This window comes from Sturnira hondurensis, unplaced genomic scaffold (genome assembly GCF_014824575.4).
Source record: "Sturnira hondurensis isolate 20B ecotype Veracruz unplaced genomic scaffold, ASM1482457v3 Scaffold0003681, whole genome shotgun sequence".
Classification (NCBI taxonomy): domain Eukaryota; kingdom Metazoa; phylum Chordata; class Mammalia; order Chiroptera; family Phyllostomidae; genus Sturnira; species Sturnira hondurensis.
The window spans coordinates 4,764,602-4,791,122 of record NW_028076312.1 but is presented as its reverse complement, the minus strand read 5'-3'; the positions used below and the strand labels follow the sequence as shown (position 1 = coordinate 4,791,122).

The following is a 26,521-nucleotide window of genomic DNA, read 5'->3' as shown; positions in this document are numbered from 1 at the left end:
TTCAACATGTAGAGTGTTTGTGGACATTTTGTCAATTTGTTGACCACAAAAACAAACTGCTAACAGAGAATGCATTCTCCAAAAGTAGGAAATGTGACTTACCTTATTATACATTAATCAAAGTAAGCAAAGTAATGCAAAGTAGCTTAGTAATAGTTTTTATTATCAAAATGTCTCCCATAAAATATAAACCTATGATTATTAAATGAAAAGATACACGTTTAGCATTTTTCTGGATTGTCACTTCTTCATAAGCTCTTTTGGTGTGTGACGAGATGCTAAAAGGAAGCTAAACCAGAAGCCAACGGTGTTAGGTGCTCCCCAGCAGCACACACAGGAACCCTTCCCCCTTACTTAGAAGGAGTGGAGGACAAGCGGGCAGAAGGGGCCTGGTGTCACTTATCATCCAAACCCTTCCTTTTTGCCACGGGAGGAGACGTTCCCTAACTCTCGTGCTGAAGACAACAATGTCCCAGATGCCATTAATCTGCAGTAAACACTGAGCTGGGAAATTGTTTTGAAAATTCCATTTGAAAAGTTTTGTCTTTATGAAGATAGTCTACTGAAGAGTGAGAAAGGGCTCTGTCCAGTCTGTATGGTGACCCTGGCCCTCTGTCCGTACAATGAACAGAACCTGCATCAGCTCCTGCCAAGCGCGTTTGCTGGCGTTGCAGACCCGGAGGTGAGTTACCCAGGTCTCCTACCAAGAGATCCTTTAATGCCAGAACCTCAAACACAGGTTTTTGAAAACAGAATATAGTAAGCAAAGTCTGGCATAGTCCTAATATCCAACGTATTCTGAATTTGGTTTTTACATCAATTTTACCATATAGCCACAGTTTAAATAAAAAGGTCCTTTGTCTCAAGTTGCTGACTGCTTAGAGAGAACACAGGGAATTTCCATTTTCTATCTAATTTACATTCACAAATTCATAATGAAGTTCATTAGTGAGCAGGAAAACAAAGGAGTAGTTCCCCCATCCCATGACAAGTATGAATATATTTTTAGTTCTCTCTTAAAGTTGGCCCCAATAAAATACTCTAACAGGGTCTCTAGAGGTTTAGAAAAGAAATTAATTTTCTAGGTGCTAAACCCACCACACTGTACCCACCCTGATCTCCCATGCATGATTTCATACCAGTCCTTTACAGGATATATGTTTTGGAAATATCTTCTCTCAGTGACTTGTCTTTCAATTCTCTTAACAGTGTCTTTTGAAGAGCAGAAACTTTTAATTTTAATAAAGTCCATCTTATCAATTTTAGCTTTCATGCTTAGTGTTACTATCAAAAAACTCATTGCTAAACTCAAGGTCACCTAGATTTTCTCCTGTGCTATCATCTAGGATCTTTATAGTTGTGCATTTTACGTTTAGGTCTATGATCAGTCTATTTAGAGTTAACTTTGTAAAAAGTATAGAATCACTGTCTAGATCAGCGTTTTTCAACTTTTTCATCTCATGGCACACATAAACTAATTATTAAAATTCTGCAACACACCAAAAATATATTATATTTTTTTCCAATGTGACAAAAACATAGGTATAAATTTGATTGGCTGTTTGTTAGTTGTTGTCATTTTTAAATTTGACAATCTAAAAGAAAAGAGGTTAGTGCCTCTGGCTAAATAGTCAGGTACTGCATATTTTAAAAATTCTTGTGGCACACTGGGTGATAATCACTGGTCTAGATTTTTTTCCTTGCACGTGGATGTCCATTTGTTTTAGTGCCATTTGTGGAAAATACTTTTTTTTCTTCACTGCACTGCCTTTGCTTCTAAGTCAAAAATCAGTTGCTTATATTCCTGTGGGTCTAGGCTCTCCATTCTGTTCCATTGATCTATTTTTCTGTTCGTCCAGCGGCACCATATTACTACTGCAGCTTTATAGAAAGTATCAGGTCAGGCGGTACCAGTCTTCCAAGTATGTTCTTCTCTTTCATATTGTGTTGGCTATTTGGGGTCTTTCATATAAGCATTAGATTTTGATTAGAATCAGTTTGTCGATATCTACAACATAACTTGATGGGGTTTGGTTAGCACTGTTGAATTTATAGATTAAGAACTCACATCTTAACAATGTTGAGTCTTCCTACTCATGAACATGGAGTATTTCTCCATTTACTTAATTCCTCTTTGACTTCTTTCATTGATGGTTTAGTTTTCCTCACACAGCTCTTACACATATTTTGTAGTATTTATACTTAAGTATGTATGTGTTTATTTTCTTTTGGGTGCTAATGTAAATGGGGCTGTGTTTTTAATTTTGAGTTCTGGTCTTCCAGGTAACCAGCACAAATTTGGAATTTAAAGTCAGTTATTTATTCTAATTGTGTGTGGAAGGCCCATGCTATTGCTTTGACATTGAGTTTTGTAATTTTCACATTTCACAAAAAAAATTACTACAAGATATTACTCTGATTATTACTATAAGGTGATTAAAAAGAGATAATTCCTGATAATGTATGATAGTAAAATTGAAAACCAAATGAGATAATTTAAACATTCATGACTGCATTAAATAGTAACATGGATAAAATAAAATGAACATTACATAAGAGCTGAAAAAGTGATAATGGTGGGTCAATTGTACATTTTTCATCTTTGACAAGTGATCTAAATATTTGCTTAGACATGCGGGCCACAACATAATGTAATGCTTTGTGCATTACAAGGAACAATAAAACACTTTGATCTGTACTGGGCTATTAACTCCTGCCTTCTGTTGTGACACAGTCACCAGAACGGTACTTAGAGTCAACAACCCCCCGGCATTCGGCCACAGGCATGGAGTGAAATGGGGTTTTCTCACTGTAAGAAAACTGAGAAGTCTGAGTCTGTCAGAGAATCTCTCTTTATGATAAGGCATTTTGGGAAATGTTAAATTACACAAGGCAATTAGTATTCCTGGCATTTATTTAACATCACAAAAAACTACATACCCGGAGTCTTTGCATTTGTTCTGTGAGTCATTAGATTTCCCTGAGACAGGAAATCTACAAGAGCATCTGAGCTCATATTTGTCCAATCTCTTCTCCTTTGTGCATGTGTCCGCTCTGGTTCTGAGTCACTCACCGAGAGCAGGGCTCATGACAAAGAGAACAGTCTCACTTGGTCTACCTTTAGTCATGTGGTGAAAGAAAAACTCTAAGAGAAAAGCCCTGCATGCTGTTCTTCTTTGCCAGCTGCCAGGAAGTAAAACGAGAGCACCTGGAAACCGCACTAAAGCCTTGGCTACTACGACCTGAAAGTGGATCCCGCACCACAGCCGTGCAAGGGGCAGCATAAAGGCACACCGGAGGCCAGGCGCTGCTTCCTAGGAAAGGCAATCAACTCACACGGAGTTGAAGCTTCTCTTTATGATTGGGAGACAGGAGGGTAAAAATAGAACGTTATGCTCAAATTCTGGATGACTAATGTTGGAAACTGAGTGAGCAGAACAGTGCGAGAGGCAGCGCGGGCTCTGCAGCAGGGGTGCAGGGCTGAAGGGTCGGCTCATCCATGTCGTTCTGAGTCTCGGCGTCTCCAGGAATAGGCTGGGCTTAACAAGTAACAGTGACCTCACAGGGTTGCTTTGGAGCTTAAATGACATGGAAGTCACTAAAACGCTGCTCATATCTAACGGGTAGAGGTAATTTTCCCTCTCCAACACTCAAGAATTACTTGGCTTTGTTGACGGTTGAAGTGACAGCACAGTCTGAGCCCACTATTTAATTATGTAGCGTCTTAGGGCAGAGCTGGGAGCAGCATGAATTTTGTGCCCCAAAGTACAGTTTTGTGAAACTGAAGAAGCGCTCCATTGCTCTCTTGAGTCCGGGATCTGCCCGCAGGCTGCGCTGAGGCGGCCCTGGGTGGGTGGCAGTTCTGCATGTGGTCAGGAGGTGGGAAGGGGGTCATGCTGGGGAGTGATTTCACGGTTTTCCTTTTTCTATCTGACGCCTGTCCAGTGTGTCTCCCCCAAAAAGGAAATGGAACTCAAATCAGTCACTGATCACCCTAACTGTTCTATGCTGCAGGTCCAGAAGTTTAACATAATTAGATTGGCCTTTTCATCCTTTAGTACAAATATGCACATGATAAATGGGACTTACTGAGCATTCACTTCTGATTTCTGTGAACTTCGGAAGTGTTAGCTACCAGTCTTTTCCATTAAGATAGAACTATGACTTGTCTTTCCAAGAAAAGGTAGATACCTTACCACAAACATATTCTCCAAACTTGTTTGTAAACTTATGTTTTATAGATTCAATCATATTTTTATATACCCTGAGCTGTGTTTAAATGAAAACAATAATGTGCTCTACATTTCCCCTCCAGCTGATCTAAATCAATGCCACCGTCCACCCAGCTACCAACTTAGATTCTAAACCCTCGTCTTTCGCAGGTCCTCTTGTAAGCAGAGTTCGATTAGCAGTAGAGGTGATGCTGTACATAAGTTTCCCTTGAAATTACACACTATCATCTACTGATATAAAGCCACTGATTCTGCTCTTTGAGGAATGAGGATCATTCTCTGCACACACATAAATTGGAGAGCAGTCCCCTCTCTAAGCTGAGATGAAAGTCGGTAAGCACTTTACCCGCCACTTGTCCCCTCTTCTGTGGAGCCTCAGCTGACACGCCTCCTGGAGGATGTTGACTTAATTCTACTAGTTCCTACTGTAGAGTCTTCTGGTATGAAGGCGTTTTCTTAAGAAGAAACAGTTTCAAAAAGGCCCCCAGGAACCCACGAGGCTTTCTCATACCCCATGTCCAGCACAGGACTTCTTTTGTCAAAAACCAAGGAGGCTCTGGAGGCTCCAGTTCATGTAGGGCAGCTGGGGACAGGAAGGTGCCACCGCAGGGAGGGAAAAGGAGGAGAAAAGGTGGTGAATTGCAGAGTGAGGAGGTAAGACAAGGCACCTCAGACTTATTGTTGGCTACAGACTACGGGAATATTTGAAAGAAAAATAGAAGAATACATTGGCTGTAAAACTTGAACCAGATAACAAAGGATTGGATTTAGAAATCACTGCTTTCAATTTTCTTGCCCGAAACACTGACAGGACCTTTTAGAATAAATAAGGCATCCCCCAACTTCCAGCTACATTCTGCCAATTGCATCAAGAAGGCCCTCTGATGTCTCCAGTCAACCAGGTGCTCTGTGCTTCAGAGAGCTCCTCCACAGAGGCTTGTAGAGAACTTTCCACATCTACTGGAAGAAACTGGGGGCTGAAACACTCAAGGCCGATCTTCGTCCCCAAAGGGAGAAAGCAGCTGCACAGGGATTTAGATCAAAGGCCTGAAGTGCCTTTGACAAACATCCCACCCAAATGAGACTTTAGGTAGTCAGGGCAGGTCACACGCTTTTTCACCTTATCCCAGATTCCTGTCCTGACAAGTTCACACGTGGCACAACATTTTAAATGCTTTTCAGTGCATTGCCCCCTTTCTTTCTTTTTTAAAAATTAAAAAAAAAAACTGATTTGAGAGAGAAGAAGGGACAGAGAGAGAAATGCCGATTTGTTGTTCTACCCACCCATGCATTCATTGGTTGATGCCTGTAAATGCCCCAACCTAGGGTGGAACCCACCACCTTGGCGTATGGGGATGATGCTCCTACCAACTGAGCCAGGGCCCTGACCACTTTCTTGAGGCATTTGTACTGCGAAGAAGTAGATTTTTAAGAAATGTTTTTGATAGAAACAAACCTATAGATACAGAGAATAAATTGATGATTGCCAGATGAGAGGGGTTTGAGAGGAAGTGAGTGAAAAAGGTGAAGGGATTAAGAAGTACAAATCGCCAGTTATAAAAATGGACGCAGGGATATAAGGTATGGCACAGGAAACATAGTCAATAATATTGCAATAACTATGTATGGTGTCAAATGGGTACTCTATAAATTACATAAGTGTCTAACCACTGTATTGTATACCTAGAACTAATATTATACTGTATGTCGACTATAATTTAAAATTTTTTTTTAATTAAAAAAAGAAATGTTTTTGAGATTTTTTTCTTTGGCCACACTAGTAGGTTGACAGAGTACATACACTCTATTCATAAAGATGAATTAAGATCATCTTTAGTGACCTCTACTTGGGACTGTGTCAAATTTATAAATGTCACTACTATTCAGACTTGTCATATCTGAGTACCATGTACTACATCTGTTTGGTTGAGATTTTGTTTACAAGCAATTATTTACCCACATTGTGTTCTGGAGATTAAAATTGCTACTATGATTATGATGTTACACTGCAGTTTTAAAATAAAATAATTCCATTAAAAACTGCCTTGAAAAGCAAAGTTTTTCTATGCGCAAGTATTGTTAACCAACACTCTTTGATAACTCAAAATAAGTGTGTCTCCCATATGGATCCACACATCCAGTGAACCCAGGGGTGTGCGTGTTCCTTCATGACACGTGTGTGTGTGTGGCCCCTAAAGGGAAAGTGCTCCATAATCTGAAAAGCCATCATGTACCTTTCTCATCAAAGCCAGCTACAAACTTCTCCGCTCATTCTCAAGACCCATTTTCCAGGTTACTCTCAGTGTGTACAATGCGGCTCTGTAATACCACTTTCCAATCAGCGAACACAAGGCACTTTGTTGAAATGATGACATTTTAATCACGTTTCCTCCTCTTTGCATTTATTGCTCCTAATTGACGGGCTCAGTGTTTTTGTTTACAAGGGGGTTGTGCACACACCCTTTCACGCATGACATCCCATGTCATCTCTATTTTATAGGAAACTCTAGCCTGTGATTGTTCATGGCTAGTACATAGTCAGAGAGCAGATAAGTAAGTGGCAGTAGTAGGAACTGAACACCCTAGACTTCAAATTGGACACTTTATCTGTGATGTCACTAAAAGAGAAATGAAGACAATCTTGTGCTGTGACATCCTGGCAAGCCTGAACAGTGTTTGGGGGACAACCAGAGGGATAGTGAGTTCACGATTTGCCCCATGCAATCTGTAATCACAGCCCTCGTTTGGGAGTGGATAGCAGCTGCAACAGCAGTTCTAGGAGCAGTGTTGCTGGCTGCTGTCAGAAAGTCCCAGTGCTCCCCAGTGGCCATCAGTAAACACTCAGACGCAAGGTTACCTTGGAGGAGACGATCCTGTTGTCTGGGTACCTCTGCGGAATGTAGGCCTCAGCACCTGGAGGGGGCTCCTTATGTCCCACGTAAATGGTCCGACTGTCGACCCAATTCTCTTCTCCGGCACACTATGGAAAACAGAGAGATGTTAGCACAAGTGCCTCACACTCGGGGTGTGAAAGTTCCTCCCTGAAGTGTTCGCTTTAACACTTGTCCATATGAATAGAAACTAGTGCCATCTGACTTAGAGCATCGAGCAGGGCCACGGGGAAGGGCTGGGACCACCTGCCATCGCCAGAGCTGCCCCTGATTTAACTAAGCCCCTATGGGCTGAGTTCTTCAAATCCTTGCCCAATGCCTGAAGAGAACAGTCTGAGCAGGTGTTCAGTACTCCAGTGAGAGTTAACAGGTAGCCATGAAAAAGCTGATTGTCAGTGGAAATAACACAGGGTGGATTCATGTAAAAAACAGAACACAGCAGCAAAATCTTAAGGCTTCTAGAAGAGAAATGACAATGGGGGTTAGAAATCTGGGGAAAGAAAGGTCTTTAAAGAAGAGAGTAAAACCTTGAGTTCAGAAAAGAAGGACTGCCCAACCATTTTAGGTATTTCTATCAATAAGGCTTTCCTGGAAAGAGAAGACCGGGGTCTGACTCATCTTTGTATTACTCAGAGTGGAATCTGAGTACACACAAGGCATTAAGTAAATATCTTCTGAATAGAAGGATCTTTAAAAAACACCCAACCAGACCATGTGCTGTCAGCACTTAAGTGCCTCCTAAAAGCACTACAGTTACTGATTAGAGACTAAAATGCAGCCTCTTACAGAAGCTCCAGCTCAGGGTCCTGGTCCCCCAGACACTAGCACCCCAGAACGTGATCCTAGGTTCCTCCTTAACTGGCTGCCCCAGGATGAGGTCCGAGGTCCCCTCTAGACTAACATCCCAGCACAGGGTTGTGGGCATCACATCCCAGGTCCCTCTGAAGGAACTCTGAAGGTATCAGTTCTCTGGGGGAGAGCAAACAGTGCTGAAAGGGGGATGGAGGAGAAAGTCAGTGGAATAGGACAAGAAGAATGAATGGGCATCAGAGAACATCTGGCTCAGTTGTTACTGAGACATTCATGGCCTGAATGAAGTGAAATGATGACATTTTAATCACGTTTCTTCCTCTTTGCATTTATTGCTCCTAAGTGACAGGCTCAGTGTTTGACACCCATCCCTGATGGTGGCGATAGCACTTTTCTCAGAGTTCTTGAGAATGAACTGGGGCAACAAAACAAAACATATGGCAACGCTCCCGGCCTGGTCCCATCACTGTTCTCCAGCACTGGGTCCACCCTTTGTGGCTGGAGAGAACCCTCACTTTCTGACCGAACAGACAGGTGTTAACAAGAAACCCAGCATTTCTGCTGTTTAAGGTTATTAGAAGTCTTACATTGCCCTTTTTTCTTTTTTGCTTATACTATCATCTCCTTTGCTCATCTACCAATGTCTTGGGAATAATTTTAGAAGACTTTTCATATTTCCCTCCCACCCTCACCCTTTGCCCACCCAGTACATTATCCACAGTAGCTGCACGCTTGCACATTCTCTTTGTAAATTCCACCTACGTTTCCTCTCTTAGGGCCTCGCTTTGCAGGACTGTCCATGTGACTTAAAGGATAAGGAGCAAATCAGTCTCTGTAACTCCACCCATGTTTCAGAGATGCTCGGCAGGGACACAGGAAATGGCACAAGGTCCCTGGAACAGAACGGGCACTGGTGCCACCTGCCTCACTCCCCATGAGCAGAGTGCTTCCTCCTTGGCATGTACTTGGCATGTGGCTCACTCCCAGGAGCCTGCTGCTCTGTCGTAACAAGGAGATGCTGAAGGCCAGGCGCAGTTCCCTGGCAAGCCCGAGCCCTCCCTCCTCAGGCCGGCTCAGTGCCCACAGCCCTCCCGTGTGGTTTTCCTATTTTGGGTGAGGCCGCCCATGAGGGATGTTTACTTTAAAAACCTGCCTAAGGACTTCATAAATAATCTCTGGATATGAAAGTTAAGAAAATAGAACAAGTCCCTGACTTCCCTTTATTTCTCAGAGCGGGGCCAAACGTGTGCTTTTCATTCCTGTGGATTCAGGAAGTTACATTGAAAACGAATACATAACAAATGAACCAGAAAAGGAAAGGAACAAAAATACATAAATTTTAGTGCAAAAATTGAAAACATTTCTTTCAAACTTCAAAGACAGCAGTTGGCTTTCAGCCTTATTGCTAACCTTGGAAGCTCAAATCTTCCCACAGGTCATGCCATGGTGCCCAGTCTCAGGAGCTCGTGCTTCCCAGGCCTGGGTGGGACAGCAAGGACCCGTCTCAGGGGGAGCAAAGTCAGAATGAATCTTATTAAGGCTCATTCATATTCTCAACACTGTCTAGTAGGTGCTTATTGTTTTCAACGTAGTTATTTAATACCTCCAATACAAGGCAACAGTGCAGTGCCTTTTAAACGAATGCAAGTCAGAAGAACACAGAGTGGGGAAAGGAACCGAACACCAACATGCAGTAGGACGGCCAGGATCACCACCACACAAACATCATTCGGGAATGTGTCATGTACTGGTTAAATGAAAGCTGAACCCCATATGACAAAGCTGCCTTTGTACAGGTCCCTGAGGATAAAAACAGAAACAATGACCCAGAAGTTTCTTTACGCATCTTGTTTCGATTAAGAGGTTACAGCACAATGGACTGAAAGCGTGTCGGTGAAGCTACGCTTCCACCTGACTTTGCTCACTGCCTGGCATCGCAGACCCAAGCAGGGACACAGAGGAACGACACTTTCTGAAGTCATAAAGTGACCGGGTGATCTTACACACAACACTGGCAGGCAGGGAACATTTTTGAGTTCAGGTTAAGACCTAGGTGAGCTCTGTATGCTGTTCTCTGCACAAATGTTCAATTCGGAGAAGGCTAAATGTGTAGTGTTCCAAAGGTGTAGAGACTACCACAGACAGGACACTCCTGGGGAACATGTGGTATGACTGCTGCAGTCATACCTACTCCCACATGATCACATGTGTGACCTGCTGCTGATGGGCTGTGCGACTATGCAGGAGGTACTCAACATTTTATTTGATTGTATTTTTCCCATTCCCTTTTAGTTCCTTTATACTCCCCCACCCCCAGCAATCACCACACTGCTGTTCATGTCCATGAGTCCTTTTTTGTTTTTTGTTCAATTCCTCTACCCTCTAACCTCCCCATCCCAGCTGTCATCCAGCTCTCCATCTATAAGTCTGTCCCCATTGTCCTTTTTAGTTCGGTTCGTTCATTAAATTCCACATACAAGTGAAATCATTTGTCTTTCTCTGCCTGGCTCATTTCACTTAGCACAATGTTCTCAAGGTTCATCATGCAGTTGCAACAAGTAAGAATTTTCTTTTTCACAGCCAAGTAGTATTCCATTGTATAAATGTCTCATAGTTGTTCTTTCCACTCATCTATTGATGGACACTTGGGCTACTTCCACAACTTGGGGATTATAAACAATGCTGCAGTGAGCACGGGGGTGCTGGTGTTCTTTGGAATCAATGTTTTGGGTTTCTTCAGATATATTCGAGAAGTGGGATCACTGGGTCAAAAGGCAGATCCATTTTAAATTTTTTAAGGTATCTGCATACTGCTTTCCACAGTGGCTGCACTGATCTGCATTCCCACCGACAGTGCAAAAAGATTTCCCTTTCTCCATATCCTCACCAGCACTTGTTTGTTGAATTATTGATGACAGCCATTCTGACACGTGTGACATGGTATCTCACTGTGGTTTTAATTTGCATTTCTCTGATGAATACTGAAATTGAGCATCTTATCATACATCTGCTGGCCATCTGTATGCCCTCTTTGGAGAAGTGTCTATTCAGATCCTTTGCTCATTTTGTAATTGGGTTGTTCATTTTTTTGGTGTTGAGTTTTGTTAAGTACTTTGGAAATTGGACATTAACCCCTTATCAGATGTATCAGTGAATATGTTCTCCCATTCTGTGGGTTGTCTTTTATTTTGTTGATGACTTTTTTTGCTGTGTAAAAACTTTTTAGTTTGATGTAGTCCCACTTGTTTATTTTCTTTTGTTTCTTTTGCCTGAGGAGGTATATCTGATAAAAAAACTGCTACAAGTAATGTCCGAGATTTTGCTGCCTATGTTTTCTTCTAGGATTTTTATAGTTTTGGGTCTAACATTAAAGTCTTTGATCCAGTTTGAATTCATTATTGCATGTGGAGTAAGAAGGTGGTCTAGTTTCATTATCTGCCCAATTTTCCCAACACCATTTATTGAATAAGTATCTTTAGCCCATTGTATGTACTTGCTTCCTCTGTCAAATATTAATTGACTATAAAGGTGTGAGTTCATTTCTGGGCTCTTTATTCTGTTCCATTGATCTATGTGTCTGTTTTTACAGCAGTACCATGCTGTTTTGATTACTATGGCCTTGTAGTATAGTTTGATAATAGGTAGCATGATTCCTCCAAATTTGTTCTTCTTTCTCAGGATCGCTGTAGCTATGTGGGACCTTTTGTGGTTCCATATATATACATTTTTGAAACAGTTGTTCTAGTTCTGTGAAATATGTCATTGGAAACTTGACAAGAATTATACTGAATCCAAAGATTGCTTTGGGTAGTTTTTACTACTTCCTTTCCAATTTGGATGCCTTTTATTTCTTCTTCTTGTCTGACTGCTGTGGCCAGGACTTCCAGCACCATGTTGAGTAAGAGAGGTGAAAGCAGACATCCCTGTCTTGTTCCTGATCTTAAGGGGAAGGCTTGTAGTTTTCGCCTGTTGAGTTTGAGGCCGGCAATGGGTTTGCCGTGTATGGCCTTTGTTATGTTTAAGTATGTTCCCTCTAATCCCACTTTGCTGAGTGTTCTTACCATAGATGGGTGCTGGATTTTATCAAATACTACTTCTGCATCTATTGATATGATTGCGTGGTTTTTAGCCTTCATTTTGTTTATGTGGTGAATCACACTTACTGATTTGCAAATGTTGTACCAACCTTGCATTCCTGGAATAAATCTCTCGTGGTCCTTTTGATGCCTTGCTGTATTCAGTTTACTAATATTTTTGTTGAGGATTTTTTAGCATCTATGTTCATCAGGGATACTGGCCTATGATTTTCTTTCTTTGTAAGTGTCTTTATTTGGTTTTGGATAATACCATATTATCCAAATCTGGCTTCATAAAGTGAGTTTGGGAGCCTTCCCTCCTCTTGAATTTTATGAAACAGTTTGAGAAGAGGTGTTAGTTATTCTTGGGATGTTTGGTAAAATTCCCCTGTGAAGCCTTCCAGTCCAGGTCTTTTATTGGGAACCTTTTATTGGGAGCTTTTGATTAGTACCTCAACTTCACTAAATATCATCTGTCTATTCAGATTCTCTGATTTTTCCTGATTTAGTTTTGGAGATGGTATATTTCTAGGAATTTATCCATTTCATCCAGGTTGTCCAGTTTGTTGGCATACAGTTGTTTATAATATTTTTATAATCTTTTGCATTTCTTTGGTGTCAGTTGTTATTTCTCCTGTTTCACTTCTGATTTTATTTATTTAAGTCCTTTCTCTCTTTTTCTTGATGTCTAGTTTGTCAATCTTGTTTATCTTTTCAAACAACCAGCTCTTGGATTCATTGATCTTTTGTATCTCTTTTAGACTCTATTTTGTTTATTTTTGCTCTGATCTTTATTATTTATTTCTTTCTACTCACTTTGGGCTCTGTTTGTTGTTCTTTTTCAAGTTCCTTTAGGTATGAAGTTAAATTGTTTATTTGAGCTTTTTCTTGTTTTTTGAGGTAGGCCTGTACTGCTATGGATTTACTACAGATTTTGGATTGTTGATCCTTGTTTTCATTTGTTTCAAGATATCATTTGATTTCTTCCTTGATTCTGTTGTTGATGCATTCATTGTTTCAACATTTCTTGTTGAATTTTGTCAGCAGTAACACGAAGTGATTAGATTAGATAAAAATCTATGTTTTAACATTCTGGGTCCCTGTATATTTAGCAGTGAAAACAAGCCCCGATTGTGCGATTCTTAATCTAGCCAGTCTTGAACCACACATCAGTCACACTGTCCCCTGTGAAACTGTGGTGTAGATAAAAAGGAAGTCATGCCACGTGCAGCTCTAAGAATGAAGACGTGCATCCTAACAAAATCTCCCGAGGACAGCAACACGGAGACACTAGCCTAGCCTCATTTTTTAGGTATTTCTCTCAGGATGGGTGATACCAAAAAGCTTTAGGGGACTTCTACCCTCAGAACCCTGGAGATGGCCAGAGACATTCATCAGCAAGGCGAGGTTGAAACCTGGCACTCATCGGCCCTTCACAGATAATAGGCCTCCTAATGATTCACTCGAACCAGGTGTCCAGACTACATCAAGAAGGCACCCAGCACACTCCCCTGGAAGGCTGGCATCGAAGTTCTAGCCAAAAGTACAAATCTAATCCTTAAGGATGGGGCTGAACCCTCAGTTGCTTCTAAAATGCAAATTTACCCCTCATCACACGCTGAGCTGTTCCTAGAGCAACCCCTCCACCACTCCCCTCTGCCTCATGAGGCACAAGAGCTGAAAGGTGGCTACCGCCTGGGGAGTTGCGAACTGCCAGACGGTACCGGGTCAGAGAAGGGAAGACAAAAAGAGTCCAACGAATCTGTTTTCTTATTATTTTTTCCCTTTTTAATTTAGATGATGCTATTATAGTTGTCCTATTTTTTCTTATTGTTTTTACAAAATCAGATTGTCACATAAAGACATAAGGAAGACACACATACACGAAAGCCCAAACCAACAACACTGGCTGGAAAAAATGTACCATCAGAGAGACTGGCAGAGGGAATGGTGGCCAGGTGGGGACTTTGTTCCATAAAAAAAGTTCCAGGAAGAATGTAAGTTTGAGAGAAGAACCACAAATAAGGGAACCTCTCAGACAGTGAGTGAGACCAGGGATGGAGAGCGGACCGCACACGTGTGTTGTGGAGGCTCTGCTCTCACAATCCCTGGTGCAGAGATAAGCACTGCTAACAATGCTGTCGCCCTGAAGTGCCGAAGCACATCCACACGTGTACATACACTTTGGAGCCCTCAGTAGCTGTGTCCCGATGAGCTAGAAATACAAACTTGCATTTTTGCTGTGTAGTGTGGAAAGCACTACAAACAAGTATCATTTCGCTAACATATACAGTATTTTACAACCAATCTAATCAGATGTGTAGGTAGATGGTATAGTTTACTTTGGCAAATTCCACATTGCTAATAAATTCTTACAATATTACTCATTGTATAAACAGATTCTTTTACACAGAAATTGTGTATGAAATCCAGAACACGTGTAGATGTGACATTTGTCAATAGCTTATGTTAACAGCAAACCCTCCTTACTCTACTTCCGATCCAATGAAGCACTCAACCCTGACATGGTTAAAATTCCTGAAGGATCTAATGTCCAGTCGGTTCAGGTCACAAAGACGAAAATTCAATAAACTGTTATTTAACAAAGCACATGGATGTTGAACACCATTAGTTTTGAAGAAATGCACATCAAAACCACAAGGAGACACAGCTTCACACCCAGCAGCATGGCTATAATAAAAAATAAGAAAGAAGGACAATAACATGTGTTGGGGAAGATATGGCCAAACCGGATCCCACATACATTGCTCTTGGGAGTAGAAAATGGTGCAGCTGCTTCAGAAAAGTTTGTTGGTTCTTTGAACAGTTAAGCAGAGTTACCATATGACCCAGCAATTGTACTCCTGTATATATCCTCCCCACAAAGAAAAACATGTACATGAATGTTCACAGCAGTATTATTCATAATAGCCCGAAGATGGGAAAACCCAAATGTCTATCAAGTGAAGAACGACAGACAAGGTGTGATATAGCCATCCAATGGAGTATTACTCACCCATAACAAAGATCCATAGGACATCATGGATGAACCCTGCAAACGTGTAAGTGAAAGAAGCCAGACACAAAAAGCCACATGTCTCTACTCCTTTTTCTGCTTCTTCTTCAATGCAAGGTTCATCCACGCTGCAGCATGTTTACGGTGAATAGTACTCCATTGTGTGGATACACTAATAAGCAAAATAGAGACTCATCCTGACATCCGCAGGGAGCAGGATGACAGCTGAAGGGGGTGGCAAGGGACTGAGCAAAAAGGAAAAAGGACTCATGGGCATGGACAACAGTGTGCTGATTGTGGGGGGCAAGGAGGGTATAAAGGGGATAAATGGTAATGGAAAAAACACAAAAAATAAAATAAAATAAAAGCTACATGTTGTTTGAGTCCATTCACCTGAAATACCCAGTACAATGTTTGCCAGAGACCGGGCAAGTAACGGCTTTGGCCTCTCATGGTGGCGACGAGCGTGTTCTGGATCAGGGGTGGTGACGGCTGCACAACTCTGTAAATACATTGCAGCTGAGATCAAGGAGTCAGAGTATGTGAGCTATATCTCACTAAAAATATTTTAAGTATTTTGCTTAAATGAAATGCATATGTAGTTTGTGTGCATGTGAGATAATGATTTCTCCTCCTAGAAAGTTAATAGGTGACATTTACATCAAAATTCATGTAACTCGTATGACTAGCATTAGATAACTCCTCTTATTTTCAGTTTGCCTTTGATTCTGTTTTTCTAGTGCCTTCTGTATTTTCTTAGAGGGAGCAGTCGTTCTTCGGTATCGGAACTGCTTTCGCTTTTCAGTCTCCCGAGTGAATTCTAGAAACTTAGGCAGAAATCTCTCTCTAAAACCTTTTAGGGAGTAAAAAATTTACCAGGGGACGTATCTCATACAAAAGACCTCTTGTCCAAAGTGAATTAGTTCTTTTTCTTATCTATTAATCTACGAGCAAATGACAAATTACCTCAATGAAAAAAGGAGGATGTGTCATTAGCTACATCGGTAGCTTTTTAGTCTAACTCTGAAAACTAGGATTTGGTAGGGTCTTATAAACACTCCTCACCTGGTTCAACTAGATGGGAGGCTAGTGTTTGCAGACACCTTGGAAGCTACTAAGCTGGACCCTCTCATTTTGCGGAATGACTGAGCTCACAGAGCCTTCCTCTTGCCAAAGCCTGGCACTGTTAACCAGAGGCATGACTAGGCTGATATAAGGTCTAAGGACCCCTCAAGCTTCTGGGTGAAATAGCCACCCATTTCACCACCTGCTCACCTGCCCATTAGCAATGTACATTTTTGTCAAAGGTGTGTGTTTGGGACATAGGACATTAAATATGCCCACCAGTTTCCTTTTTGTGATACACACGAAAGAGGGTGACAAAGACTGAGGGGGACAGAAAAACCAAACACAGTGAGCCTTACAGGCAAAAGGTCCGAGACCCAGGCTCCATCTTTCCGTCTGCCCTCTTTCTGGGTGGGGGAGAGTGTCCCGGGAGAACCCTGTGTGCAGCTGCAGGAGGAAGGCCGGGGCAGGCTGGGGTGTGGCCCCGCACGAGGACAGGTGGCTGGAAAGCCACGTGAACGGCAGAAAGGCCTGGTTCATGCCACACAGAGGGAGCATTGGCCCGCCACCTTCCACCTTTCCAGAACAAGGGAGGATGGCTGCAATTCCATCAAACAGGGACATAGAGAAAATGTCACCATACATCATGCTGACATAGCTCTCTGAATATCCTTCATGGCTCCTTCCCTTAATTCTTTTTGTCTAAAGATATCCTTGACATTTGGGGTTGATCCATTGCTGTCTGAGAGAGTCTTCCTGACAGGTAGGGCGCCTGTGTTGGTGGCTGAAGAAACCTTCTGAGCCCCAGGGAAGTGTTATCTGCGGGGGAAGTGCACCCTGAAATATCCCGTGCCCCTCCCTGCTCAAGTGACACTCAGGCTCAAAAGACCTACGGCGTACACTCCAGTGTGTGCCAAAGCATTCCGTTAAATATTAATTCCTGCTCTCCCGAGCCTCTGAGCCCAGGGCTCGGAAATGCACACCCCACAAGTCACTTGACTGATTTTCTCGCTTTAAATAGACTTTAATATAACCTCCCTCTTGACAGAGAACCACCACCAAGGAGGCCTGGATCATAACAGGAAAATGTCATAAATGGGCAATTAGCAAAATGGCTTAAACAGGGTTCAATTAGCTGTTTAAAAAATGAGCACTGATACCAGTCTAGCCCACCGTGTGATCTTACCCACAACCAACAATGAAGTACCGGGAGGAGTGAAACAGTAATTCCGAGAGGACAGGCAAAGCTGAGGGCACTGAGTACTCCGCTGGAATTCAGTGCTTAACCCAGGAGGGTAAAAGGAAGGGTGCAAACTCTGGGCTGCACTTGTACACGAGTCACCCCTTTGTCCGGCACATCTGTGGTGCATGTGCTCCCCACCTGGTGGTCACTCAACAGCATCAGACCGACTGCTGTGGTGTTCACAGTGGCTGTGTTCATGTAGCCCTTATTTTACTTAATAATGACCCCAAAGCACGAGCAGTGATGCTGGCAATTTGAATATGCTAAAGAGAAGCCATAAAAGGATGTGGAAAGGATGCATGTACAGGAAAAAACCATAGTACATATTGGGTTCAGTACTATCCGTAGTTCAGGCATCTTGGAACATAATCCCTCAAGGATAAGACAGGACTACTTACCGTATTTGGTGTCTGGCTGCTCCCAGGTTGAAAGTGGGGGCAAAACCTAAGTGTCCTGGACAGAAATCTCAACAAACTATTGATATTTCTAATCTGTTTGCCTTGACACATACATAGGTAAGGAAAGGTCACTGTCGGCACAGAGACTGCTTGCTCTTCAGAGGAAAGTTACTGAAAGGTGCTAAGCCAATGCACCTTCACATTCGCAGGAGTTCGGAACGATGAGGGAAGCACTTTAAGAGCTACGTGGGAGAAGGGAGCATCTCCAGGGATGGAGAGAGAAGCTGGATCAGGAAAGACATGGATCGATCTGGACTGCGTGGACTGGTCTGGCACAAATTGGGGCAAATGAGCTGGATCAGGGAATCTTCTAAACACCTTGTACCCCTTCCTCAAGTACCAGCCCTGATGCCTCCCTTCCTCTTCCAACCCCCTCAGCCCCCGGGGCCATGAAATCTCCCTCTCATCCCCGGGGCAGTAAAGGCACAGTGCAGTGCTTCCCCAGGGAGTGTGGACAGGTTGGAGGTGGAGTGGGCTTTAGAACCCGCACATGTCCCTAAATGGCGGGCACAGCAAGCATGGCCCATGGAAGTAGACGTAACTGTGCAAGTACTTTAGTGTGGGCACCTGCAACCCAGAGGGCTCTGCAGTGAGAAAGGTAAACTGACTCCCACAAAGGGCTGAATGCAGGTTATCATGTAAAAGGACTCCTTAACGAAAGTGCTGTCTATCTCCTTCTGTCTCTTCCCTAGTATAAAGTTGCCTGGCAAGTCTGCAGGGAGTTAAATCTACAAAGTACTACAGTTTATCTAGTGGCTCAAAGGGCTCTATTCTGGTAGGGAGGAGAGGCAGGGGAGGAGTGGGAAAAAGCCCCCCCACCTCACCTGAACCTGAGAGGTGACAGAGAAACTGCCTGACACCCTCCCAGGGGACTAGAGAGGTGGTGGGAGATGGTCTTGCAGGCCTCCACCTCCGTATTCCTGGGGGAATCACGAGACACTCTGCCAAAGACACCAGTGAACTAGGGCTCAAGCCTTTGCTTGACTCATATCCTTGGGGACCAGTGAAAGGTCCCTGGGGCTCCATGGTAGAGCCGGTCCCCTACAAAAATACTGGAGAATCATATTTCTAATAAGGGATTTATACATGGACTACATAAGAGACTCTCACAACTCAATAATAAAAAGACAAATAATAGGACTTAAATAGACATTTCTCAAACAATCTACAAATCACCAATAGCTCATGAAAAATGTCCACATCAACAGTCATCACCAGGGAAATGCAAATCAAACCTTGGCCAAGGAAGAGAAGCCAGACACAAAGGGCCGGGCGTCACGGGACTTCGTGTTGTGAAACCTCCAGGACAGGCGAATCCACGGCGGCAGGAAGAGGACTGGCAGTTGCCGGGGGCCAGGTGTGGGGGTAACTGTTCACTGGTTTTCTTTTGGGGGTAATGAAATGTTTTATAATTAAATGATAGCGGCGGTCCCATAACCTGGTAAACAAGCTAAACACACTGAATTGCACCTCTTTAAACAAGATAATTTTACAATATACAAATTATATCTCAATAAAGCAGCTGGTGGCTTCCCCCGCCCCACCAATTCTGGGTTCCGGCACTGCACACCACCTGTTTCCGAGTCAGTGTGGTCCTCCCCGTGGGGCAGCAGTGCCCCACTTCGTCGAAGATGCTTCCACCTGCCTGCCTCTCTCACCACAGCAAGGAATGGCCTTCATCCAAATGCAGGATTCTCTCCATTTTAGGGAAAACGAGTAACATTTCTAAGGTCTGGTTTTCACTACAGAGCATTTCCTAATGGACAAAAATGAGTTGAAAGCATTTCCAAAGAGTATGTTTAATAGTGGGTAAACTTGAAAAATTTATACCCAAATACAACGGGTTAAACACAGCTGAGAGCAATCAGGATACCCTCACACTCTGCGTGGAAACCAAGGAAAATAACTCACTCCCAAGGACACACAGTGGCTGCCAATGATTGTGGACACAATGGCTGCGTCTCTCCCTGAAATGCAAAGCCAAACAGTCAAGGGAAGAGGAAGGGACCCTGCAGCTGTCTCATTAGTGCAGACATGCTGTCCCCTCCTTTCTGCCACTCCAGTAAGGACAAGGTTTTTCTGAATTTAGAATTCAATCAGAAAGTGGCTTGAATTACCAAAAGTAACCAAGTTTCGGCAGTCATGGCTTTACCAGCTTTGCCATCAACTTTGTTACGAGTTGGAGTATGGCTGCCTGAGTATTAAAAAGCACACAAGGACAAGAGAGATGTTTAAAAGTATGTTGAAATCAATTCTAGCCAGTGTTAGTCACCTAATGGAAGTTTTGAATTTCAGCTGAAACAAACAAAACCTATTAGCGGAATTACATTGTGGGACTAGGAACATAAGCATGTAACCTAACCTCGAATTATTAGATGAATTTTTAAAGAGGTGGTTCCTCCCAACAACCGTTTTTCAAATTTACAGAGATCCAATGACAAAGCAATTCCTTGATCCGGTATCCGTTTATAGCTTCAAAAGGCAACATTTCTTGTTTGATGGGTAAGTAGACAATACAGGGCTTAGGTGTTCCTAAAAATAGGCATTTTCCTGTCTCCCTTTTCACAGGTAACTCCAGCATTTTTGAGACAGTGGTGACACTGGCTCCTTTGTCCTTCCAGACACATCGCACACACGTCTGGGTGCGCAGAGCTGGTTCTCACTCTTGCTGTGGTAAGCCTCACTCAGGCACAAAATAGAATATGAAGGGGAACCTGTGTTGATAAGATCAGAGTTGTGCGCCACGAATCACCAGACTCTGATGGCCAGTAAGCACGTAACAGGGTACAGGGCGAGGGCTGCCCCTGGGAGTACAGGGGAAGCTCCCACAGCCCTTAGTTGGGGAGTGAGGGGAGCAAAAATATCTTAAGATATTTTTCATAACACAGGCAAGACGATAACTGTGCTGCCTGAGTCATGATGTAGCAAGGGGGGCGGTCCCCCTGGATTACTGAGTCACACTTGTCCCGATAGGGGATGGCAGCCGAATGAATGTACTTTATACAGAAATCCTCATTCTGGCAAATGTAGTCCATTGTGGGAGGAGTCAGAGATGAGGTCATGCAGGAGGCTCCAGGTCAGGATTTACTGTATTTTGCCATGTATAATGTACACCCAGGTTTTGGGCCCAAACTTTCAGGAAAAAAATCATTTTAATTTTTAATTCAATTTTTATTTATATTGAGATACTTGGTTTTTGTATCATAAAAGAATTTTAGTGTTTACTTTTTAATGTATTATGGTATAAGAAGTTTTATGTAACAAATAATTATAAAACACAAGAACAGACACAAGGTATTTCAGGTACTACCCACGTATAATGCTTATCCTTAGTTCTCTCTCAAAAATCTGGGCAAAAAAGTGAGCATTATATACAGCAAAATACGGCACACTAAGGGCAGCCAGTCGGGAGGGGGGGCAGCCATGTGGCCTGGAAGGGAGTAGAAGAGCCACAAGGGAGGGGTGATGTAGCAGCCAGGTGAGAGGGAGAGGTAAGCAACTGTGCGGTGTGTAGTCAGGACCCGGCCAGGCGGCCTGGTGCAGCGAGGAAGGAGACATGTTGCTGCTCTGGTCGTGCCTGCTCTAGCCGACTCCGAAGACTCCTTCACAAGATGCTGACCTGCTGCCTTGCAAACCCGGACTCCATCTGGACTCTCGGGACTTATGTCTTTCCTGAACTTGTGCACCAGTGCACCACAGCACCTGCTTTCCTGGGCTGTTACATGGAGGCTGATGACAATGCACCCCGGATCCTAAAGAAGAAAGCTACTGCATGAGAATGGCAACTTGGGTACATCCCAGGGGGACTGGAGAACTGTTTGTGCAACTGGCTGAAGATAAGAATACAGGGAACTATTGGGTTTGCTTTTGGCTTGCAGCCTCTTGGGGAGCAGGGGAAGTGCTGATCTCATGGGAAAGGAGGGCTCCGAGCATAAGTGCTGTGAGTATTCCTCAGGCTGGAATATTGTAAATAAAAACCCGTTCCTTCCAGTACTGATTGTTGGGTCATGCACCAAGGCACCATGTGGATGGGCCCCTATCTGCCTGGTTACAGGGTCTGGACCTCAAGGCTTCAAAGCCTCCCACGGTGAGGCAGAAACCAAGGGCATGCCCCCTCTTCCGTCCACACTGGACCTGAGCCCCAGACACCTGCTGGTGCCCAAGATAAAAACTTCACTGCACCCTTCTCATTCTCACCACAATCAATGATAACAGCTGGTTTCTCCTTCCCAGAAAATTGAGGTATTTACCAGGCTCTCAGTGGCATTTATCCCCGGTGAACATATTTCTAATACACAATCACTTGGATCACAAAAGCACAAGGGATGGCCCACTTCACCTGGAAACAGCGACCATCTGGAAAATGTGAAACATCAGCTGACCTAAATATGTAATTTACTGGGTCCAGAACTGATACAAAAACATAAATTGGACTCAGAAAACTATAGAGACTGAAGATGCTTGCATGGGCAGTAAGCACTGAAAACTGATTCCCTAGTTTTTGTAAAATGCAATAGGGAAAAAACAGCACTGATGTCATCCATCTGACCCTACGTTTTTTACAAAAGTAAGTTTCCTGATGAGGTTGTATATGAAGAAACCACCATCTTTACTATGATGTGAAATCCAGAACAGCAGGAAAGTGGTCAAATGGACCAGGTTTTCCATCCAATTTCCCACTGTGGCTCTGAGCGACTTCCTTATAGCGCTCTTTATTGCCGCATTTGCAGAAATGGAAGCATGGGCATCTTTGTCATGGGCTCTCAGGAGGGTTCTGAAGCTTCACCATGGGGAAGGCAGCTTCCTGTTAAACTCTGTAGGTAAACTACCTTCACAGCCACTTCTCAGGTGTGTACCACAGAGGCTCAGCTCACCTAAAATGCCAGGGATGGGCTAGGATTCACATGTCTCTGGGCCTGGGGTGGGGCAGGGGTTGGGAGAAGAATAGCAGGGCAGTATCCCTGCCTAGAAGGAGCTGCACAGAACCCAGCTCAGGAGACAGATGCACCTGTGCAGGGTGTGTTCCCAAGTCAGAAGTCAGGGAGCCAGGACCTGTCGTTAACAAGAACCAACAACTGAAATGTAAACTGGCATTAAAAAATGGGGAGGGGGTAGTGGGGGAAGATAAGCCAGAGTGAGTGACAAAGTGATAAAACAAAAGAATTCTAAGAAGCCTCCAGGAAGAACCATACAGTAAGGTATTAGAATTTGAGGCCAGTCCCACCCCTGCCCCAGGGATCAGAGTGAATCCAGTTGGGTCCTAGCCACAGAGGAAAGCCCAGCATAGAAGCCATGGTGCCCAGCTCCAGCCCCATCATCAAAGATGCAGGCCACTGTGGCCCCGCCCTCTCGGCTCTTACCCCAAAGAGAAAAGGACAGGAAATCGTGAGTCGCTAGTGAAAGAATTACTATCCTTCTGTGAGCCAGAGGCCAAGGGCTCTCATGGCCTGCAGCACAGTACTTCAACCCCGTGTCCCCTAGAAACCCACAAAGGGACGTGGAGATGGGAGGCCCAGCAGCCCCCCCTTCCCCGGTGGTCAGCAGCAGCATGCTGGTGCTGGAGGACTCGGACACTGGTGCCAGCTGTGAAGAAGGAAAAAAGGCACAGGGAAAGAAACCAGGTTCCCAGGAGGAGAGGGGCGAGGAGTGGGCGCACTGCTGGTTCCTCATCCAACTCCTACATCTGCTTCCCACCTGGCTAAACTGCACCTGAAGCTGCCACTCCTGTCCAGACAGCCCCTGAGAACATCCCACTCATTACGACAGAAATCAATCAGGGTGTGTCCCCAGCTACTAAAATCGCAATGCACATTCAACAGCTTCTCAGTAGTAAAATGTGGGTTAAGATTGCAGAACACTGAAAAGCCAAAGAAGTTAGCCAAAGCACATGGGTCGGCAGAGAACACTGCACTTAGGATGGTGGATTAAAATCAGTTAGCAGGAGAGATGCTCAAATAACCAACTATCCAACTCCCCAGTTCTTTATAAGGCTGTAATAGCTGTCACCCAGAAGGCCGGCGTGAAAACCATGTGATTTCTATATTTACTTCCCATTACTGAGTCTCTCTTTCTAGAGATGAATTAGCCAGAAAGCTAAGCAAACGATGTACCCAATCCACAAACAAGAACATGTTGGTATATATACACAGGCTTTTAACAGCTGAAATTATATACCTTCAACTGTCGTGTAGGCATATTTTCTAAATACTGAATATATATCTAATGAAGGCAACTGCGGGACTGAGTCAGGAATTACGGCACACTGTTCAGTGAAAACACTGACAAATTGGATAACAACATACACAGCACAGCTTCAGCAGTCGTGGTTCAGCTGGCTGGCTACATTCTGGAACCAGGCTGCCTGAAACCCAGCATGAATCTCAGAAACAGAAGCGAAGATTCCATTTGGAGAAGATAACCACACTGGAGCCCAAGGCTGAGGTCAAGCCCTCAGCATCAAACCTCACAGAGGGCTGTGTCTTGGGACGGGGGAGATGACCAGTCAAAGACGTCCAGCAAGTCCTTTGACCTGAGGCTGTGCTTGGGTGGCAGAAACCAGAGCAGAAAGTAGGGGACGCTGTGGGCAGGGGTCCCCTCGTGGCTGCCTCTGTTGTCTGAATGTCGCTCCCAATGTGGGGCTGTCATGGGCTGTCCAGGACCAAAGGCCAGAAGAAGGGAAGGACACGTGATGAGGATGCAGGATGAGGCAGAGAGGCACAGCCCCAAACGCAAACCTGGGCCTGGGAACCTTTCAGAAGAAAGGACTGCGACTCAGAGCTCAGCCTGAGGGGAGAGGGCCACCTCAAGCCACCTAAGCCACCTAAGCCACCCAGAGAGCTGTGAGCTGGAAGGTTGTGGCAAAATTACAGCAAAATTCTGGCAGTTAATTGTCATTTTTGTTAATGTAATAAAACAGCCAGTGAAACATTTCCAGGCTACAAAGCTCATGAATTTCTAACAGGTAGTGTAACAAAATACAGGAGCCATGTCCTTCATAACGCACTCTGGTTACCGAACTCCACTCCTCCCCGCACCTCCGTAAGTGCTTCCTATACCAGGGGACTGGGTGAGTGAGAGAAGCTTCCAGAACAGGAAGCTGCAGGCCTGGAGGGATAGTCAGCAACTGTCCCAGCACCTCTGTAGGAGGTGAGAAATAGCACCCCCCCATAGATAAGTGACAGGTGATCATAACAAAAGTGCACACCTCACAGAGAAAGGAAGCAAAACTAATCCTCCCCACTCTTACTCGGTGACGAGCTGATCTTCCCGATGACTCTGGGGAGGCAGCTGTCAGACCTTTTAGCAAAAGATGAAGAACAAGCAAAAATGCAATGAGGACGGCTCCGAGGTCTCAGCTCCAACAGACCCCACAGGCGGAGACAAAGATGCAATGCTGGCGATGTATCATTTGGAGACAGTGGCAGGGGCACACACAGGCCCACTGTTCCTGGGCAGCAGGCCCAGAGGGACACTGGCAGCCAGAGGAGTCATTATTAAAGCCAGGAGATAGGAAAGCAGCAGCCTCACAACTGGCTCCCACAGGAAGAGCATTTGGGGACCAGGACGACGAGGCCCAGTTGTCGTCTGGAGGTCCTGAGGAGCAAGCCGCCCTCCCAGACCCTGGTCCTTAGGAAGAGCGCTGTGGGATGCAGGGCACGCATCTGCTGCCTTCTCTGCTGGAGGAAGCTGCCCCTGGCCGGGGAGCCACGTGTCCCATGCAGGCCACTAGCCCACATGATGACAATGTGTAAAAATGTATAAAAATGATGGGAAATGGGTAGCCACACAAAGAACCTCCACATCCTGCGCTCCATTCCCTGGAGCTACAGGGGCATGGCCCTGTGTAGGGGGGCAGGAGAAGCTGTGTACTGTGGAGCTGGCCTCCCACTCAAAGTCAGGGAGACAGGCCAGACCTGCCAGCTCCTGCCCTCTGTCGCTCCATGGCTACGTGACCTAAGTAAGGCTAGAGTAAAACGCCTCTCTCTCCTTATGAGGCCAACTCTGACCCACAGCAGAGCAGCAGCCCTGGGGCTGTGCCGCCAGGGGCAGCCCGTCCATACACACGGAAAACAACAAGCGTGGTTAATAGTGCCATGTTCCTAGAACTTTCAAAGTGCTAACAAAAAAATCACCGAATAGAACTTTGTTTCCATGTGAAGTGGAGCTAGGTCCTGGGTTCAGATAACAGCAAATGTGGGACAATTTTCATGATCTGAGTTGTCCCACACACTGCAGAATGTCAAACACCACTCACTGTCTTGCCTCCTCATTGTCCACAGACCACCTAAGTGTCTCCCGAATCCCCCAAACTCCCTAGGCAGGGGGGCTCGGCCTCCATTGAGAACTGCAGTGTTGGGCAGCACCTTGGTTCTCCCTCCCCAAATAAATGGAACAGAATTAAGAAGCGAAGTGCGTGTGCCCTCACTGACTGCTTACCAAGGGATTGGTCACTGTCACCTCCTTTCTAACTCCCAGCTTGCAAGCGGCTCCTACTGGTGGAAGTGGGAATTGTGCAATTTGTCACACTCCAATTAAGAACCCACCCTACTCTGTGCCCTAGGACACTATGGCTGGAATGTCAGCCCAGTCGGGTTGCAACAGCTATACTGAAGTGGAAAAACACAGGGCAGGAACTGAGTAAGAGTTGTGGGAACATGGGTGAACAAACCCACGTAGTCAAGACTTTGATGTTTCCAATCTCAGAAAGAGAGGAGAAAGGAAAGGAAAGCT

The 26,521-nt window shown here is 44.4% G+C and overlaps 1 protein-coding gene across 6 annotated transcripts in view; it reads right to left on the bottom strand.

The window, feature by feature from the left end:
- ATP11A (ATPase phospholipid transporting 11A) overlaps positions 1-26,521 on the bottom strand; it is a 146,710-nt gene that overhangs the window by 69,659 nt on the left and 50,530 nt on the right. For all 6 annotated transcript variants that reach the window (XM_037042043.1, XM_037042049.1, XM_037042045.1 and 3 more), the window contains exon 2: positions 7,090-7,212. In XM_037042043.1, the coding sequence (XP_036897938.1) occupies positions 7,090-7,212 (123 nt within the window). The remainder of the gene's footprint in view (positions 1-7,089; positions 7,213-26,521) is intronic.